The following is an 18102-nucleotide window of genomic DNA, read 5'->3' on the forward strand; positions in this document are numbered from 1 at the left end:
CCCCACCCCCCACCTCCCCACTCCCCCATCTCTCTCTCTCTCTCTCTCTCTCTCTCTCTCTCTCTCTCTCTCTCTCTCTCTCTCTCTCTCTTACACACTCACATCTCTTTCTCCCCCTCTGCCTCTCTCTGGGAGTGTCCAGATGTCTCTATAACTGTATAACTGTCTACAGAGTGTTAAGGCTTTCAGCTAGTGTCGCAGAATCTCACGCCTAATTGGTCCTAATCGGATTATCACGGCTTTGTCTCTCTCACCCCGAACCCCTGATGTGTGTGTGTGTTTGTGTGAGTGAGTGTGTGTGTGTGTGTGTGTGTGTGTGTGTGTGTGTGTGTGTGTGTGTGTGTGTGTGTGTGTGTGTGTGTATGTATGTTTGTGTGTGTCAGAGACAGAGAGAAAAAGAGAGAAAGAGAGGGCAAATATACCCAGGGTGGCAAACGGCAGCTCTGCTCTGGTGCCAAAAAAAATCATCACAAGTGATTGTTATTCCAGAGTCAAGCATATTCCCTGAGCATAAACACGCACACATACCCGCTGCACTTTTTATTTGGTTCTTTCATATTAAAAAAAGGAGGATGACTGCTTTTGGGTTTTAGATTGACTGTCGGGTGGGTTAATTGCTCGTCAGGGTGTGTTAGGGGGTCCACTTTACAAGGGGTTGGGCATGTAGAACACTCACAAGGCCAAATTTTTGATTTTGTTCACAGCAAGGGGTCCTGCGATTTATTTCGCTTCCTCAGATAAATGATCTGCTGCGGGACCCTTTCAATTAGTTTTAAAGCGCATCTGGGACGGCAGAGCGCAGACGCCATGCGTCTCTGAGGTGGAGGCAAAATGAGGCTTCGAGAAGCAGCTGAAATTTAGAAGAGGAGTGCGGGATTGGACTAAACCACATAAAGTGCAGAAAATCCCTTCTAATGGCGCGTAATTGGTTCTGTAATATCATTACAGGCGGATAATGGCCAGTTACAGGGCCCCGCGCTATTAAGGGTTTCCCTGGCGTGCAGCGTTTATGTTATTAAAGGGGGAATATAATGATATTTTAGTTATTAAATGCGCGTAATTAATTTATGCACCACTGAAAATAAAGTTGTTATTATGACCTCGGCGAGGTGCGTGGAGAAAATTGAAATCAAATAACGGTTGATAACTTTATCCCAATACTTGGTCTAGACAACCCTGACAGGAGTGCAGGCCTGAAGTGTGTGCATCTGCTTCCTGTCAGCGCCTTTCCTCTCCCATCCTCGGATGATTGGTTAAATGGCGAAATGAAATTATAGTCTCATGTTCGTTGGTTCGGATTAATTTTACAAGGAAAGACTAACCAGGTTTTTGCCTATTTCAGATTCATGTGCGCTCGATTTCTATTGTTATCTGCAGGACATTTCAGGACCTTGGTCAGCATCACACTTCCACTCAGGTAAAACTCATTCTAGGACAGACACTTTGAAATTATATAAAACAACTCTTTATAGAAATTGGTAAAATAGGTGGAAAGATGTTGCTTTGTTACTCAGTAATCTGCATTTATTGGCTAATCAGCTACTTTAAAATGTTATTATTTATAACAGTGTTTCGTACAAATTCAATAGTCCTTCCTCTGCTCCTGTGTAGGTTTCAAAAAACCAAACGAAAAAACAAGTAGTTACAGAGGTTTATTGCATACAATGTATGCAAAACAGCACAGTGTACTTTAAATATGAAAAAAATATGAAACATGACAGCTAAATGACTCAGCTTTTGCCAATATTTCATAAGCAATTGGAGGTACATTAGGTCAGTTCAATAACATTTAAAGTCCCTCTCCCCACCATCTGCATATTTGTCCATAAAAGAAATGTCAGTCATTACAAAATCTACCAAAGTCTATGTTGATTTTATTTTTTACAAAATGACATACTACTCCCCAAATTTTATTTTACAGAATCACATTACAAAATCTGTTACCAGTGAGGCAGTTAAGGTAGACACGTATCTCTGTGTAAATTATTACTCAGGCTAATACAGTTTTAACTTTCAGGTAAATATGAAACAAGTAAATTCAAGTATAACCAGGTACAAACAGAAACAGAAACACAAGTAATTGCAAAAAGTGCTTGGACAAGCACAAAAATAAACCCAACTCACATGCAGGTGAAATAAATATGACATTGTAACAATTTTTCTCTTCAAGACTTAGTTAACTGCTGATTAACTAATAATCTGAGTTTATCAGCCAACCCGCTGTTCTGTAAAATGACTCCAACAATATGGTCCTTCAATAAAACACTGTAATGATGTGAAAATTACCCATTTTGCTCCAGTGTGGCTGACAAATTATTGTGAGAAAACACATCTCATTTGGCAAAAGGTAACAAAAAAAACAAACAAACAAAACAACAAAAATATATTGTGGGTTTGAATCTACAGACTCATAGCTAACAAGGACTCAAAGATTCATCAAAGATCAGTTAACCCTCTGCTTTCATTCAGCGAAAGCGCTCCTTCAGTCTCCAGATCCCCTCCTGACCGGAGGTTCTATGAAAGTCACAGACACTCCTGAGCAGCTCTCTGAAGACCGGCGCCTGTTCCTGGGTCAGCCTCGGTTTGAAGTACTCCAGCACTTCATGTGTGCTGGCCTGTCCGTCCACATGCGCCTGGAACGCTACAAAGTTACGCAGATCCACCAACAGCTCATCGTGCTCGGTGGGTGGAGCTGGGGGGGAGCCAGCCTCTTCCTCCTCTTCTTCTCTTTGGCTGGAGGGCAAGCTGAGGTGATTACGGGCTCTCATCGTAGCCAGCAGGGAGGAGGAGGAGAGGGGGGCGGAGCTGGAGTCAGTTTCTGCTCCCTCCCCGCTGAAATGAGCCCCTGAACCAGGCTTCTTTGATATAGGCTTATTTACAATAGCAGCATCCTAAACAGAGAAACAGATCAATTTAAACAACATGGCTTCATAAATATATAACACCTGTCGTAACGCTAAAATCTTAATAACAATACCGCGGTTACCTTGCATTTGTTCGGAGTAGGGACTGACTGAACAGAAGGTGTAACCAGGAGAGAATTCTTCTTCTGTCCAAACCGTTTCCTGGAGAGCACAAGAGGGAAAAATTGTTTGCGATAAATGAGATTAGTGAAGCTCTCAGCAGCCTCAGACTGTGATTGAGAGACTGCGTACCTTGCAGGTGGTGGAGGAGCTCTATTGAAGGCAAGCCTGCACTGCTGACGAGAAACTTTAAGGGCTTTCAGGGCATCTTTGGCCACTCTGTTTGCTTCTGCCTCCACCAGAACATAGTCAGGATTAGAGGACTCCATGATGGTGTCATGCTGCATCACGCTGTGGATACCTGAAAAAAAAAAAAAAAAAAACAAGGAAGGAAAGTCAATGGCCAAAAAAAAAAAAAAAAAAAGTCAACAAGAAAATGAATAATTTTGTCTGAATTATTAAATAAATCATTGTGCACAAAAGCCTACCAGATTTCTTGAAGAGCTTTGCCAAAACATAATCGTCTGATTTCTTCTGGTCCCCGGCCTCGTCTTCACTCTCCGCTTTCTTGTAGTCCCTTTTCTTCACCAAGTGAGAGATGCGCTGGCCCTCGAAATGAGCATCCCTGGAGTGTTTACGTTTCTTATGTTTGTGTCTATCTGAGTCAGCTGAGTCGCAGTGCTTCCTCTTTTCCCTGTGTTTCTGTGGGCTGGTCAGGGCAGAGTCTTTGTCTCTGTTTTGGTGAGAACTGGGTGTGTTTGAGGTTTTGACTGCTGGTTTCACTCCACCCCAGTCTCTGTTATTTTGTCCTGCATGTTGTGTATTTGCTGATATATTTGGCTCTATATCCGCGCCATGTCGGTTGGTGCTTTGAATAACCGTTGGAACAGCTGGTTTACCCTGAGAGTTTTTACTGCAAGGCGAGGCGTTTCCATCTCTTAATGCGGGAATGTTTGTTGAGGAATGTCTGTTGTCTGCAGATGTTTCGTTCTGGTTGGCTGTGGAGTGTTTGAGTGTTTGGCCGCTGTGGTTTACAGTGTTTGATGGCCTTGGTCTAGCAGGTTTCTTGGGTGCCTTGACATCAGAGCCTGTACCTGTAATGAAAATCAGAACAAAACTTCTGAGGTGAATTTCTTTAAACTTTTTTTTTTTTTTTTGCAAAAGATTCAAATAATCTAATAATTGGACAGTAAAAAGTGTTTTCTGGTGAGTGCAAAATGGACAAACAAAAAGAAAAACCTGCAGACCTGCAAATATGGCACTGGTCTCTGTTCCTTCAGCTCCATTTGGGTCAGACAGAGTGAAGAGCTCATAGATGTCGTTAGACTTAAAAAACCGTCTTTGTTTGGGGTCCTTTAATACACGGTTGGTCAGGAACTGTTTGAAAATTTGCCTGAATTACAAAAGATAAAACACAGCATTATATTCTTGTGTGTAATTTGCTATTTTACCTCAGCAGGCAACAATGATCCTCTGTCAACAAAGAGTAGTTTGGCTGATGGATGAGAAAATTAGTTAACCTCACTTTTGTAGGTATCAAAATAGAATCCCTGCAGTTCTTCTAACTTGCTTTTTGAAAGCACTTTACAGACCCAAACCAAACAGAGCAACAGTTTAGAAGTCCTACATTGGCCATTTAATAATGCAAGAAAGCTTTTCAATTACTGAGAAATGGGATAGAGCAAGTAGTAAAACAGCAGTGATGTGAGCAATTAGTCATGTCATTACCAATATTCCTGAATGTGTGAAGTCGATGGAAAAGGCAACTAAAGTGGAAGGCGTGAGAGAAAGCAACAACACAATTCCCACTAATGGATTTCTTTACCTCTTTTTATGGAGTTCTGGGATTGACTATCATGTATGAAAAAGCGTTCACAGCCAAACATTAGGGAAAAAAAATAGTTAGAGATGTTGTCTGACCTGTGGTAGATTTTCTCCTCGATGGTTCCTGCAGTCAGCAGTCTGTAGATCGTCACTTGCTGCTTCTGACCAATCCTCCATGCCCGCTCCCGTGCCTATGAACAACAACACACATTAAAATAAATGATAAAGATAATATGAAGCACACACTCAAGGTGTTTTTAATTTCATGATGAACAAGCAGCAGGAAAAGCTGGTTTCCAACTGGAAATAAATGTAATTTTAGTGTACAAATAATGCAGCTCCACAAGTGACAACAATAAAAATCTATTATAAATAATGGACTTAGTAAATGTTATTTACCTGTGTGTCGGTACTGGGGTTCCAGTCTGGGTCATAGATGATGACTCTATTGGCTCCAGTCAGATTGACTCCCAGGCCTCCAACTTTAGTGGTCAACAAGAAGATAAAAATGGATTTTTCCTGCAAAAAAAAAAAAAAAAGACAAAGGGAAAAAACAACTGTCAAAATAAATGTCCACAATTTTATACTCCTTTTGATTATCACTTTGAGGAATAATCTATAGATAAAATTTAAAAGATTAAATAGTGGCAGTATTTTTAAATATTCCGTTAAACCCTATATAGAAATATAGCTCAGTCTAGACTCAGTTTTTAGCTATTTTATTATCCCTACGGGGTAGTATGAAGTCATTTTATATTGACAATAAAATTTTACATTTTGCTGTGATTTTGCATTAGATTATAAGACATTAAATTCTACTTTTATCATGCAATTTCACCAGCAATCAGAAAGTGTAATAACAGCTAATTAGTTCCAATTTAAAATCTAGATTGTAGACACTGGAGACAGTTCATGATAAATAGTAATAATGGTAATCATTATACTTTGTGATACACTCATGTATCTTTATTTCGATACAAAGACAATAAGGTACATCCAGTTTAAACAACAGATTGGCATCAATTAGTGTTTCCACCTCAGGCTGAACAGGGTTCCACTGAAACATTTGGTCCCTCAGGACAGGATTTTCGAGGGAAACACTCAGGGCCATTAGGGATGACTAATCCTCACCTCGTTGTAGCGAGCGATGAGGGGCTGTCGGGAGGCTATTGTGGTAGTGCCATCCATTTTTAGGTATGTGTAGTTATTCTCTCTCACAAACACCTCCAAGATGTCCAACATCTGGGAAGGAAGGAAGATGACAGAGAGGTGAGGAGAAAAGGAAGGCAGGGAGAAAAACAGAGTGAGGGAAAAAAAAAAAAAGAGGGGCTGGAGTTTGGATTATCTCTAAAAGGATTAAAGCAGATTAATATTACATGGACAGAGATACTGACAGGGAGGGTCTCAGGTTCCCTCTGAGGTATAATCTCATTGCTATTGACTGCAACAGCTGGGGCCTCTCTCACATACTCTCTCTCTCCCTCTCTGTCACACACACACACACACACACACACACCAATTTTACAGGCCCATGGGTCATAGGAAAGCAACAGTAAATACAGAAACAATTACAAAGTGATAATGACAATAAACCAGTGAAGAAATGACATGTCTTGCCTATACAAAGATCCAATACAATTAAGAGTAAAAATATGTTCTTATTTGTAAATTAACTGCTATTTTAGAGCAGTGATCGATGGGTAACTCAGAAAGTCAGAGCAACGTGTTCCTAACCTGTCTAGACTGCGTGAAGAGGAGGACTCTGTGGCCTTGTTTGAACCAGAGACGCAGCAGTGACTCCACAACCATCAGCTTGCCTGATCGTTTCCAATAGCCGAAGTGTTCCTCTTCAGTCAGTTGGTCCTCTGGGATTCCCCTCAACATCCGGGGGCCACCCGAGAAAAGGTCCGGGTGGTTACAGATCTTACGCAGCGCTATCAAACCTGAGAATACCTAAACAACGCAAAAAGAAGGAGTGCACAGGTTCTCAAATGGACCGGTACTGGTGACAGGTGAATGTTATAAAAATCTTAGAATTTTTGCACTTTTAAACAAATAAACATATTTAATTTAGCCTACAGGCATGATTTACATAATTTATTTACGGACAATAAAGGCCGTGTTTCTTGATGAAGGCCCTATGGTCACTGCATTAGTAATGGTGGTTAATGGACTGAGAGTGACCACTGAATATGTCCAATCTGCTGTGGTCACTCCTGGCTCTCCAACCACGTCCATTTGGTCAGTGGTGATAAATGGTCGAGTCTCTCTCTCCGGGGTCTGGCTAATGTGAGAACAGCAACTGTACAACCTCCTCAAAGGGAGCATCTTAAAAGACTACTAAAGTCAAGCTATTAGGGGTTTAATAAAATTTACAGTGCGGAAAAATGAAAGATCAACACCTTGAAGTCTTAAGTATAGTAGAGTGCATGAAAACATGCGCATATGCTTGTGAACGATGAACTGAAATTCATCAGTTGGGGGGTTAAATAATGAATAAGGCTCGTCTTGTTCCTGGAAGTCTTCTCCTTGGCAGAGAGTCGTGCCCTCCTTGTCCTTGTAATGCAACTTGAGTCAACACAACATAGCCTAAATGGACAAAGCATAAAATAAACCTTACCTGCATGTCCCCGTTAAGTATCTGGTAGACCTCTTTGGAATCTAAGAAGCTCTGATACACCTCCCGCTGTTCCTCTGTTAATCTACAAAACAAAACCTATACACACACACACACACACACACACACACACACACACACACACACACACAGAGATACACAGGGCAGTGTAAGAGTGTGTAATGAGCAGTGAACACCCCCCTTTAAAGCCCCTTGATGAAGTGCTGTGTGTGAAAAGAGAAATTAAGAGGGAAGCAATGTGTTTTTTGGAGCCTCACTGTCCTGAGGGACTGACTTAATGAGCTGAGGTGGACTGAGGAGTCAACCAGCGTCAGCCGCGAGGACAGACTGGAGACCGGCCACCTTAATAAATACCTGCTCCTTTTACTTTACTAGGACTTTATTAGCTGGCTTCACCTGACAAAGGCCATGCACATTCATCAAATAGTCCTTAGACGTGGCACATGCAGTCACATCCAATCAGATAAAACACCTCCCCAGCTAAGAGATCCAGGCAGGAGAGACTGTTCAATACTTCGACGGAACAGGGTCAAATGTCTTACAGTATGATGAATACCTGTTCATTTTTGTCAGGTAAGGAGAGGTTGGCCTTGACGTCTGCCTTCATTCTTCGGAGGAGGTAAGGATTTATGGTGTCCCGCAGCACACATGCGCACTTAAATGCCGTCTGGACCTGAAAATTAACAAGTAAACCATTTAGCACAAACAAACTGCTGAAAAAACAAAAGCAACATTCAGCTCAACCTGTCAAACGATCACATCAACACTCACACCTGTCAGTGTGGATGTTTCCTGAGGCATGATTGCCGTTTAGCCCCTCTTCCGCTCTCTCATCACCTCCCTCATGTTGCTGTCCCTTTCAGCAGTGCGAGCCATTAAACATTGATCAGAGTGCTCTTGGTCTCGAGGGACGGAGCCTTCCTCTTTCATCAGTACTACTGGCCTGCTCCTTTGGAAACAGAGGGGGATCGTGAGAAACACGTGGTCCTTCCCCACACTAGGAGCCCCATTGCAAATGGCCTGCTACACCTTATCCAGAGTCAGCGCTAAAGGCCAGTTAGCTCTTAAAACATTAACCCACTGGGGGTCCACAGAGAGATCAAAGAAACCCTCGGCAAAGCTGGAGGGGACAATAACAGGGTGGGATTTAGGGCTCAATGGAGGTCAGAGTGGAAGTGAAGGTGAGGAGGGCAGCAGATGATACTGAGTGGATTCACATGGGGGTGTAAACGCGGGCTTGGGTAATGGATCCCACATCCACACACTCACTCAGCCCCACCTCTCCCATAGATGTTTTTATGTACATCTAGTTGTACACACATCATCTGAGGGCCTGCTTTGCTGCACTGAGAATTTCAAGAAGAGGATAAGGCAGCAGAGCTTAGCCTTCTCTGACCATTTAATAACATTAATAATTAGTAAAGGTTTTTATTATCGACAGCGGAAGAAGCATCAATAGCCAGCTTAAATAATTAAATCCATACAGTCAGTGGGTTATTAACGATTGGACACTAATGACAAAGGGCTACAATTTAGCTCACTGGCTCTCCACTTTAGCCTCTCCCTCTCTCACACTCACTAGGGATGTACTGAAGTTCCTTTGCATGGAGCTACATTATCCTGCACTGCACTTAATGGCTCTGTTGCTCCACTATCTCTCTCTGTCTTACTTTCATCTCCCTCTCCAAAACTGTGCATGTGTGTGACTGTTGTTGTCAAGTGACACTTCAGTCCTTCATTGCTCCCTCTCTGTGCTATGGTTATGGGATTACTTGTAAGGTGTTTGCCCTAATGCCCAAATCATGCAATACACCTGGTACCTGCCTGAAAATGTTTACAAGTTTAGAGAGGTGTGACATTCTTTGTGGAGTTGTACTATTATCATATGTAGCTTCAGAATGAGAGAACAAATTCAGGAGCAGAATTTGAACTAAATCCTGGTTGTGCATTTCTGTGTGTGTTCCAGTACCTGCACAGGTGAGGCATTGCTGTATCCTCCCATGGTGATCGGCACAGAGAACTGCTCCATGAAGACAGGCAAGGTACCCAGTTTGCCGGGGAAGACAAAGTCAAACAGAGACCACAGCTCCTTTAAATTGTTCTGCATAGGAGAGCCTGACAGGATGAACCTGTGGGGAGTGCGAAACTAGACAGAGAAAGAAGAATGTAAGATATATTCCTAAATTATGATATGATGTTTCATTAAGTTTAATGTTCTGAAGGTAGGAAAACAAGCAATAGTCATTACTACTGACTGGATCTGGCTAGTGTTGTGGTTGAAATTGTGTGTGCAGACATGTGTCTGTGTGTGAAACAATACCTGTTTGCAGGCTGTGGTAACTCCAGCATTCGGATTCCTGATCTTGTGTCCCTCATCCAGTATAATATAGTGCCAATCATAGCGTTGCAGGCTATCCAACATGTTCCTCACCGCTGAATATGAGGTAATCAGGATACCATGACATGCCGCTATCTCTGGAATCAGTTTTTCCTGCAACAGAAAAAACAGAGACACAAACATTTATCAGGTACGTTCTTTGTCTGAGGAATTCCTAACCATCTGTGGTATCTTGTACTTTTAAAAAGTATTGAATTAGAGCATCTCCTCCTGTGAGGTCTGAGGAGCTCATAGTGCGTTAACAGACCTCTGGTGCCCCCCAGAGGAAAAAAATACCCTGTAGAAAACTTTCTCGTTCAATAACGAATATGAAAATCCAACACAGAGAAAACACACATTTACCTTGTTGCTGGTGAAGGAGCCAGTTTCATGCAGAACAGCCACTCTGAAAGGAGGCCACCAGGTATGGAACTCCTTCACCCACTGGTGCATGACTGTAGCCGGACACACAATGACTGTGGGACCCAGACCAGCATACCTACAACCAAACACACACAGTAGAGAGTTGTTTAATCCCAAACCTGCGATTCAAATCTTTAAACAAGGGAGTTCAGGGTTCATTAAAGAAGAGATAACCTCAACAAATTTCATTAGCAAATTACATTACATCATTTCTGTACCAAATTATGTAAGATACAGACATTTTCCAGGAAGTAAAAATATGAAAATGTGCATATATAATGTGTGATGCATTCAGACATGATGAGGAAGCTGATGACTGTGCACAAGGATGATCTTACTTTAAAGGCTAACTCCAGTGATCGCTCTTTTTGCCTTATAAATGACTCAAAAGAAGGTGCATGGCAACCCAAAAACACACACACACCCACACACACACACACACACACACACACACACTCACACACACCCTCACACTCACACACACATTAAGATATACTAATGGGCTGGTATGAACTTCTGCCTTGTGGAAGCTATTGATACCGGGCCATAATTGAGTTTGCAAGCAATCAATTTGTGGGCGACTATAGTAGACAGAGTATTGACCATCAGGGAAGCTCCACCTACTAAATGCATGAGTGTTTGTGCAGTAAAACCAGACTATCATCACTGCGTCATGTTTTCCACAGTTCATCAGTTGTCCCACGCTTGCTCCACCCCCATTTCATGAGTCCAAAATCCCTTATAAGTGTTCATGAAAAGACTCGCTCTACTCTAAGACACGTTCTCTCAAATGCACACACACAAACAGTGTCAGTGTTTTCTCTGATGTCTGCAGTAAGAAAGTGAAGAGTCTGATAATTGAAACATGTTTAATAATTCAGATGAACACTCTCAAGCAGAAATCCACCTAATCAAATATTCATACCATACAGACACACAGTCTCTGGCCACAGATTGTGTGCATGTGTGTGTTTGCGTATGTGCACCTGTAGTTGGATCCTCTGGTCCTCAGTTTGCTGTAGCTCAGTCCAGCCAGAAAGCTGATGATCTGGATGGTTTTACCCAATCCCATCTCGTCTCCCAGGATGCCGCCTGCTTGCTGACAGTGGAGTTCCCACATCCACCGTACACCTGTCTGCTGGTACCTGATCATGTGAAACACACGCGTGCAAAAACTTGAAAACTCATGCACACAAGCAACTATGGACATCCAAAAGCACACACAGGAGGGTGAATCCCACTAATCAGACCGTATATGAACTAAAATATGGTTCAATTATCCTTGTCAGTAAGCATCCACACAGTTCCTAATCCCTACCAGCTACAAGAATAATGTGTGGCAGTGATTCATATATTATTATTATATTATCAAATCCAGGCAAAAAAAGCACATCATTTCTGATACATGATGACAAATGTGGTAGTTTGAGAGAGACAAGGCCAGTCAAGAGGCATAACTGATATTAGAAACTAAACTAAGCTCAAAGTGATGCCAAAGTTATTCTTAAAATTGTACAACAGTACAACTGTAAAACAGTATGACAAACAGATTTTTTTTTTATTTTTACAAATGACTACTTGTGACCTATAGTAGCAGTAGAAGCAGTAGTATAGTAGCAGTAAATGAATGAAGTTTATGGCGTCCTGATCAAATAATCTTGGCTAGTCAGTATAATTTAACAACGGGTTGTTAAGCGCAGTGGGTGTTGTAGACTAAGATAACAAAGGACACAAAGTGCACAGATTTTTATACACTAAATGTTTGACAGCTATTGGTCAATTACTATCACCTCCTTAGTTGACAGTAGAAAACATTTGCAACTGACTGTATGGATAGTTGAGACAAATCTAAATGCTTCATTATAAACTTACTTGTACAGTTTTTTCCACAGGAAACCAGGCACTTTGAAGCCTTCGTCAAACTCCGCATCACTGTCATCTGTGAGCTCTTCGCCTCTTTCCCTCCTCTCTTCCCTTTCTCGAAGCCGCTGTCGCTTCCATCTCCTAGTAAGAAAATGAGTGTATACCGATGAAGTTATAGCACAGACAGCTCCGCCACAGGCCTTACTACAGCCTTTTCCTGTTATCTAACATTATGCTCCAAAAGAGTGAGAAATGTTAAGTGAATTCTGTTTCATGTTTCATGACTTGACTGTCTACCCGACCTTACACCCAATGCATGCTGGGATAGCTCCAGCTCCATGCAACCCATAACAGGGCGGGTATAGAGAATGGATGGATGGATTTTCCATTTACCCTCAGTGATTTATTTTAAGACTTGCCTACACAGGTGAAAGGATGGCAAATGTTTTGAGTTGTTGGTATTTCCCTTGAGCGGTGGAACATCTCTAGCAAAAAGGGAAATGTAAAGGAGAACAGTTTTAATAGTGCAGGAGAAAGGGCAGTTAGAGGCACAGTCGTCGCGCAGCAAATTAAGATTGATACAGACAATTAGTAGTGCGAGTTCCCCAGAAAGGTGTGAGGTGGAGAGGATAAGAATCCATCTTCATTTGGGCCTGGTCCTGTCACCCTGCCATGAAACTGGTCCTTTAGCTGGGCCTGGGAGACCACACTCTCTAATTAAGTCAAGACTAAGCATTGGTTCAGTTAATTACACTTTTCTGCCCCCACTCCACCCCCCACCCAACTACAAATACTGCCAGCTCTAATAATATCATTCCTCACATAAGCTAGCCTCACCATCCATGCCGTGTCTATGCTGTTGAATTGACATTCAATCATTGTAGTGTAGAAAAAGGACACATGCCAACACAATTTATTTGGCAGCTATAAATATGAAATCTCATTAGGGCTGCTCTTCCATTAATTTGAGCATTAGAGTGAGTGAGTGTATAAAACCATGTGCAGGAGGATAATTAGGCCAGTGTGAGAGCAGAGAGAGAAGAAGAGCAGGGAGTGAATTTGCTTAGTCAAGAAACAGCTGCCAATCTCATCTGGGATTAGCTCTCCTTCTGCACTATGGAGCCAGCAGCAACCAACTGCTTTTCTTTTTAACTAAAGGGAATAACAATGGCACATTTGCACCACTGCCATTACAAATGTTGTGCAAACTTAAAGGCTCAATCTGGTGTTTATTGAGCATGTCATTTACGGGCACGGTTGTCTGCATTCTCTGAAGAGAAAGACGAAACTTTTTGCACCTTTGCATCAAACCGTAACTCACAACAAACCTACAGTTCACAAACTGTAAACACACTATAAATATTTACAGTTGCCTAATTTATGTTAAATTGGGGAAATAACAAAAATAACAAAAAATGATAACACGTTTATAGCAGATAGTACAATGATAATACCTTATTCGTTGTCTGTAGTACTCCACATCTCCATCATCTTTGAAGTTTTTCTTTTTGCTCTTCACATCCTCCTCTTCGTCTGAACTCTCAGGGCAGTATTCTTCCTCACTCTCCTCCTTTTTCTTTACTTTCTTCCTCCCCTTTCTTTCAGTCTTTCTCTTGTATGGTTTCAACTCATACTCCTCATCATCCTCCTCCCCAAAGCCCTCCTCCATGGCTTCTCTTTCCTCTTGTTCAGGATTTATGCCTTCATCACTGGGCAGGTACTCAGAGCCCTCGCTGTCTGTCTCCTCTCCCTCAGCGTGACGCTTCCTCTTTGGCTTAGGGAGCTGTGGCTCAGTCTTGGGTCGAGCCTTAGGATGGGCCTTCAGAGCAGTTATTTGGAGCTTTCGCATGCGCTTTTGCATTTTTTTATCCTTGGAAGAGGAACCAATTCTGTTTGTTTTTCCTTTGGCCTTCCCATCAGGACTCAGTCCAGAGCTCCTCTTCTTCAGAAGAGGTACTCTCTTCCTCTCAGTGGCCAACTTGGCTTGGTCAGCCAAGTACTGATCAAAGGCTGAGTCCTCAGCAAGCATCAGTTTTCGAGGTTCCTTCTTAACCTCCTTCTGCGGGATTCGCGTTCCAAAAGGAGTCATTTGTCCTGTCCGGATAAGCTCCTCCCATTCTGTCTCCTGAGCTGGCATGAGCATGCTGCCCAGCGTCGACGGCCCGGCCTCTGGTACAACACACAACACGCAGGATTAGATAAAGGACTGATAGTATCATAATCAAGTATCAAGGTTTTTTTTTTTACCACGACTAACACCATTTTGTTTGCATCTTGTGCATGAGCATGAAAATGCAAGTGTGCAAGCAGGTTTGTGTTTTATAAATAAGGAAATGCATTGAATACATCTGTTAGGTACACACAATATTATTTGGTGAGAAACCAACACTTTTCGGTTACAACAAAACTCCACAGTGTACATAGTGTGCAGCTATATTTAAATTTGTTTTTTCAAGCTTTTAATAAAGAGCTGGTGTACAAGAATTTTTGAGTGATAGTTAAATCAGCACTGAATCACATTTAGCAGAAGGCTGCTGCTACACTGCACTCTGTAGGCTGCAACTTGTAAATATTTTGCTCTAATGAGTGATGTCAAGGACAGTGTTTTCGGTCTGGTTTATGTTTATGTCTGGCCCTACCAAAACATAACATTATGTATTTCAAACTGAGTATGTGAAATACTGGACATCCTGTTGCAAAGTGCTGGTATCAGTTGCTGTTACTGCAGCAAATTTATGCAGTTTGGTTATAAAATAAATCTTGGAGAACATAGAAAAAGGCACTGCATGGTGTATTGACGGCTGTGCAGAAGGCTTCAGTATTCGTGTACATCACTAATTTCCACAGTGGATGTATTCACCTCCGACACACCCACCAAAAAGGAGCAAGCAGATCTCAAAGACTGCTGAAAACACTAAACAGTGTTGGGCAGCAAAATAATGTTCAACCAGAGAAAAATATTTCAAAACTAATTGTAACACAGTTGTGTGCTGCAAAACGTCAGTGGACACATCAATGTGAAAATGTTTTGCAAAATTTTGTGACATTTTTCTAAATACAGCACACATCTTTCAGCCAACTCTGACATATTTTGGTGAGGGTGTGTCAGAGAAAGAATCTACTCAAGATGTAACATGTATGAACACTTTGATATTTCACACAGACATAACTGCAGAGTGCATTACTCAACCACCAAATATGTATTTAAGCCTTTAATTACAATGTTCTCTGACAATTCCTAAAATGAGGAATGCCACGGAATAACTTTCTTAGCCACCTTAAGTACAACAGGTATTAATTCTCTGCTTCGTTTTGTTACATTCTGGGCAGTGCTTAACATGATCCTGGCTTTAGAAAGCTGTGCAGCAGCACTTGTTTTGCATTATGTGACTTTGTTGATTCAGCCCATTAAGGATTAGACCATAGAACAATGTTTTTGTCAATACATTTAAAAGAAATCAAATGTTAATAATAAAGTCACCTCACCTTCCTCTCCATCATCCTCTGCCAAAAGCTCAGCTTCCACCCTTTGTGTGTCCTCTCCTCCCAGAATGGCCTGAAGTCGCTTCTGTTTAGCTCTAACTTTCTTGAGCTGTTTCTCCTGAACCAAAAGGCATTTTCATTGTTACAGTCCTCATCAGTATAACGCTATTATGACATAATTATGTAAACAATGTAATTTTAACTTATAGATTTGTCGATCATCGTATTTTACCTTATTCTCTTTCTGTCTTTTGACAGATTCGATCTTCCTACAGATGTCTTTACTTGAGGCAGCATATGGGGACAGCTGCTCAATGATCTTGTTGATATGCTTCAGAGATGCTGTAACAGACCTAAAAGGAAAAACAATTACATAGATTAAGATTCATCAGCCCTCTTAAGGTTGGTTCTGGTTTTCTAACAAAAAACAAGCTTCCTGGGAGGCAACTGTAGAAATTGGCAGCATCTGTTGTACATTTATTGTATGTTCTCCTCATCTAAGCTTCCTTAGTGATCCATTTAAGATCACAAAACATATTGTTTTTGTTAGACAAGAGAAGCCTTTTATATATTAAAATTCTGATGAGGGCAAAAGCTCAACCATGGCACCAGCCAATAGAAAAAGATGGGTGGAAGTTTGTACCACTGCTACTGAAAAAGTAAAAGTAACTTCTGACTGAGGAAAAAGAGACTGAAGGACTTTCATAGGAACACTTCATACACATACACATGTGTGGCAAGAAAAAAAACAGTTAATACAGTTATTGTCCTTTACCTGACATCATCTAGCACAGACTGGTACTCCTTCTCTGCCTCAGCTTTAGCAGCAGCCTGACTGGCCTCCTGGATTGCCTCGTCCACTTGCAGCAGGACACCTTGCTCCAGGACATCCTGGTCGTAGACAGCCACACCAAGACCCTGCAGTTCATCAGCCCCAGAGCTGGCAGATGCTGCTTGGATGCGCTGGCGGTCGATCTGCAGCATGGCTCCAGACTTCTTGACACCTAAAAACACCGCAGATGACAATAAATTAAGACATAGACAGGCAAGGACTGATTCTTTATCTTTGTGTTTACAGTAAAAAGATATCAAACTTATTCATAAAGTTAATTGCTCACCGCTGTTGCCCTCCCCAGGTCCAGTGTTGGTTGGATAGGCTGCAGCAGCCTCAGAGCCCTGAGAGCAAACTGCTGATCCCCCAGCAGCTCCATCCTCCTCTGTCCCTCCCGGGGTAAGAGCAGCACTAGCTGGGCTGGAGAGGGAGGAGGGCACTTGGTCCTCTGAACCGTCTACTGGCATGATGCAGGTGTAGACAGACAGTCTGGGGGTCAACCAGATGTCAAACAGACAGTGTGGTCAGTTAGAGCCATCTCTCTGCTCAGCTCTGACAGTGCTGGACAAAACAATAACATTATTTTTGGTTTCCTAAAGCTGGGAGCTGACGTTAAACTAAACACCGAAATGATTACTTAACGCTGGATTAGCGTTACTTAGATAACATTAAAGGTAATGAAGACCTAAATAACGTTAGATAACGTCCTTACACGCTAACGTTACTTAACGTTAAATTGTAAACTAGAGGGAAAACAGATATTTAACAGTTATTTCTAATAATACCTCCTCTTCTATCCAAAGAAAGCACTTCAGGCAGCGGTTAGTTAGCTTTCCTTATAGCGGGTCATATAAAGTTGAGTTAGAAACATTAAGGTATGTCTCCCTGCTTTCCATTGTTTACGTGGCTGAGCTAACGTTAGCCTGCTAAGCTAATAGTGAGCAGAACATCATCAGCTGTGCAGCTCTGCCTGCTCGGCTTCACTTAAACTACTCACGGACAAAAAAATCATGCGACAGGTAGTAACTGCGTTATAAATGCTGTCTGTGTGATGGTGGGTACATTAAACCGAGTGTCGAGGCGAACATGACTAAGAAATTACTTACAAAACGTGCAGTTACACAAGACCACTGTCTTGGTTTTATGTCATCTTGCTTGCAAAGCTTCCGGTGCCAGTAAAATCATTGAGCTCGCTGCTCAATAGTTAACTTATTGGACAGCGACCTCTGCTGGTTCACAGCCGCGAGTCTCTTCTGTCCTGTAGATGGCGCCACGACACCACTAATTTCAGTGGAGAATTGAGTGTGGAGGAACTCACTGAACCTCATTTGGTCCCGTGAAAATGTCCTGGACCACATTTTGCCAAATGAACTTCTGTTTTGTACAACCAGCTTGGGAATGAGTGCGACTGAAAGAGATGACAAGAGAGTTTGGCAGTTTTTGCGTTGCAGTCCAGCCAGACCTTGCATAAAGGCCCCAGCCAATAGGCCACACTGTAAACATTTATGTTCCTCTGCAAAGCATCAGTCCCTTTCAGTGTCACTTTTTTGGAACCTTCATGGATGTTACAAATGTGAGCAGTGCCAAGTATTGCATGTCAGAGGAAATTTATTTTTCAGTGTTTTGCAACAATAAATAGAGGGCTTAATTAAAATATCCCCTCCACCTTGCACTGGAGTGACCTTGGAAAGGCCAACAA

General features: G+C 42.0%; 1 protein-coding gene across 2 annotated transcripts; it reads right to left on the reverse strand.

Moving 5' to 3' along the window:
* Positions 1–1639: 1639 nt before the first annotated feature.
* On the reverse strand, positions 1640–17595 carry ercc6 (excision repair cross-complementation group 6). 2 transcript variants are annotated; one of them, XM_042434063.1, is made up of 22 exons: positions 17510–17595; positions 16690–16892; positions 16347–16575; positions 15804–15924; positions 15575–15689; positions 13543–14257; positions 12098–12229; positions 11212–11370; positions 10166–10301; positions 9746–9916; positions 9395–9571; positions 7982–8098; positions 7408–7503; positions 6522–6740; positions 5919–6029; positions 5187–5306; positions 4884–4978; positions 4211–4356; positions 3452–4057; positions 3156–3324; positions 2987–3065; positions 1640–2891 (listed from the first exon to the last, which is right to left on the reverse strand). In XM_042434063.1, exons 2-22 carry the CDS (start codon positions 16868–16870, stop codon positions 2466–2468), a joined length of 4320 nt encoding a protein of 1439 aa, XP_042289997.1. In that variant the 5' UTR covers positions 16871–16892; positions 17510–17595; the 3' UTR covers positions 1640–2465. The 2 variants fall into 2 exon arrangements, with proteins under 2 accessions (XP_042289997.1, XP_042289998.1); XM_042434064.1 differs by lacking the exon at positions 17510–17595 and adding an exon at positions 17189–17488.
* Between the last annotated feature and the right edge of the window lie 507 nt (positions 17596–18102).

Source organism: Thunnus maccoyii, chromosome 14, assembly GCF_910596095.1.
Source record: "Thunnus maccoyii chromosome 14, fThuMac1.1, whole genome shotgun sequence".
Classification (NCBI taxonomy): Eukaryota; Metazoa; Chordata; class Actinopteri; order Scombriformes; family Scombridae; genus Thunnus; species Thunnus maccoyii.

Bases quoted from the DNA above. Each gene is read 5' to 3' on its own strand.
- ercc6 (XM_042434063.1), bottom strand. From the start codon at position 16,870: ATGCCAGTAGACGGTTCAGAGGACCAAGTGCCCTCCTCCCTCTCCAGC. The intron at 7,504-7,981 runs GTATTCATCATA...GTGTGTGTATAG, and splicing joins TACCTGACAAAAATGAACAG to GTTTTGTTTTGTAGATTAAC. The intron at 2,892-2,986 runs GTAACCGCGGTA...TTCTCTGTTTAG, and splicing joins CTACTCCGAACAAATGCAAG to GATGCTGCTATTGTAAATAA.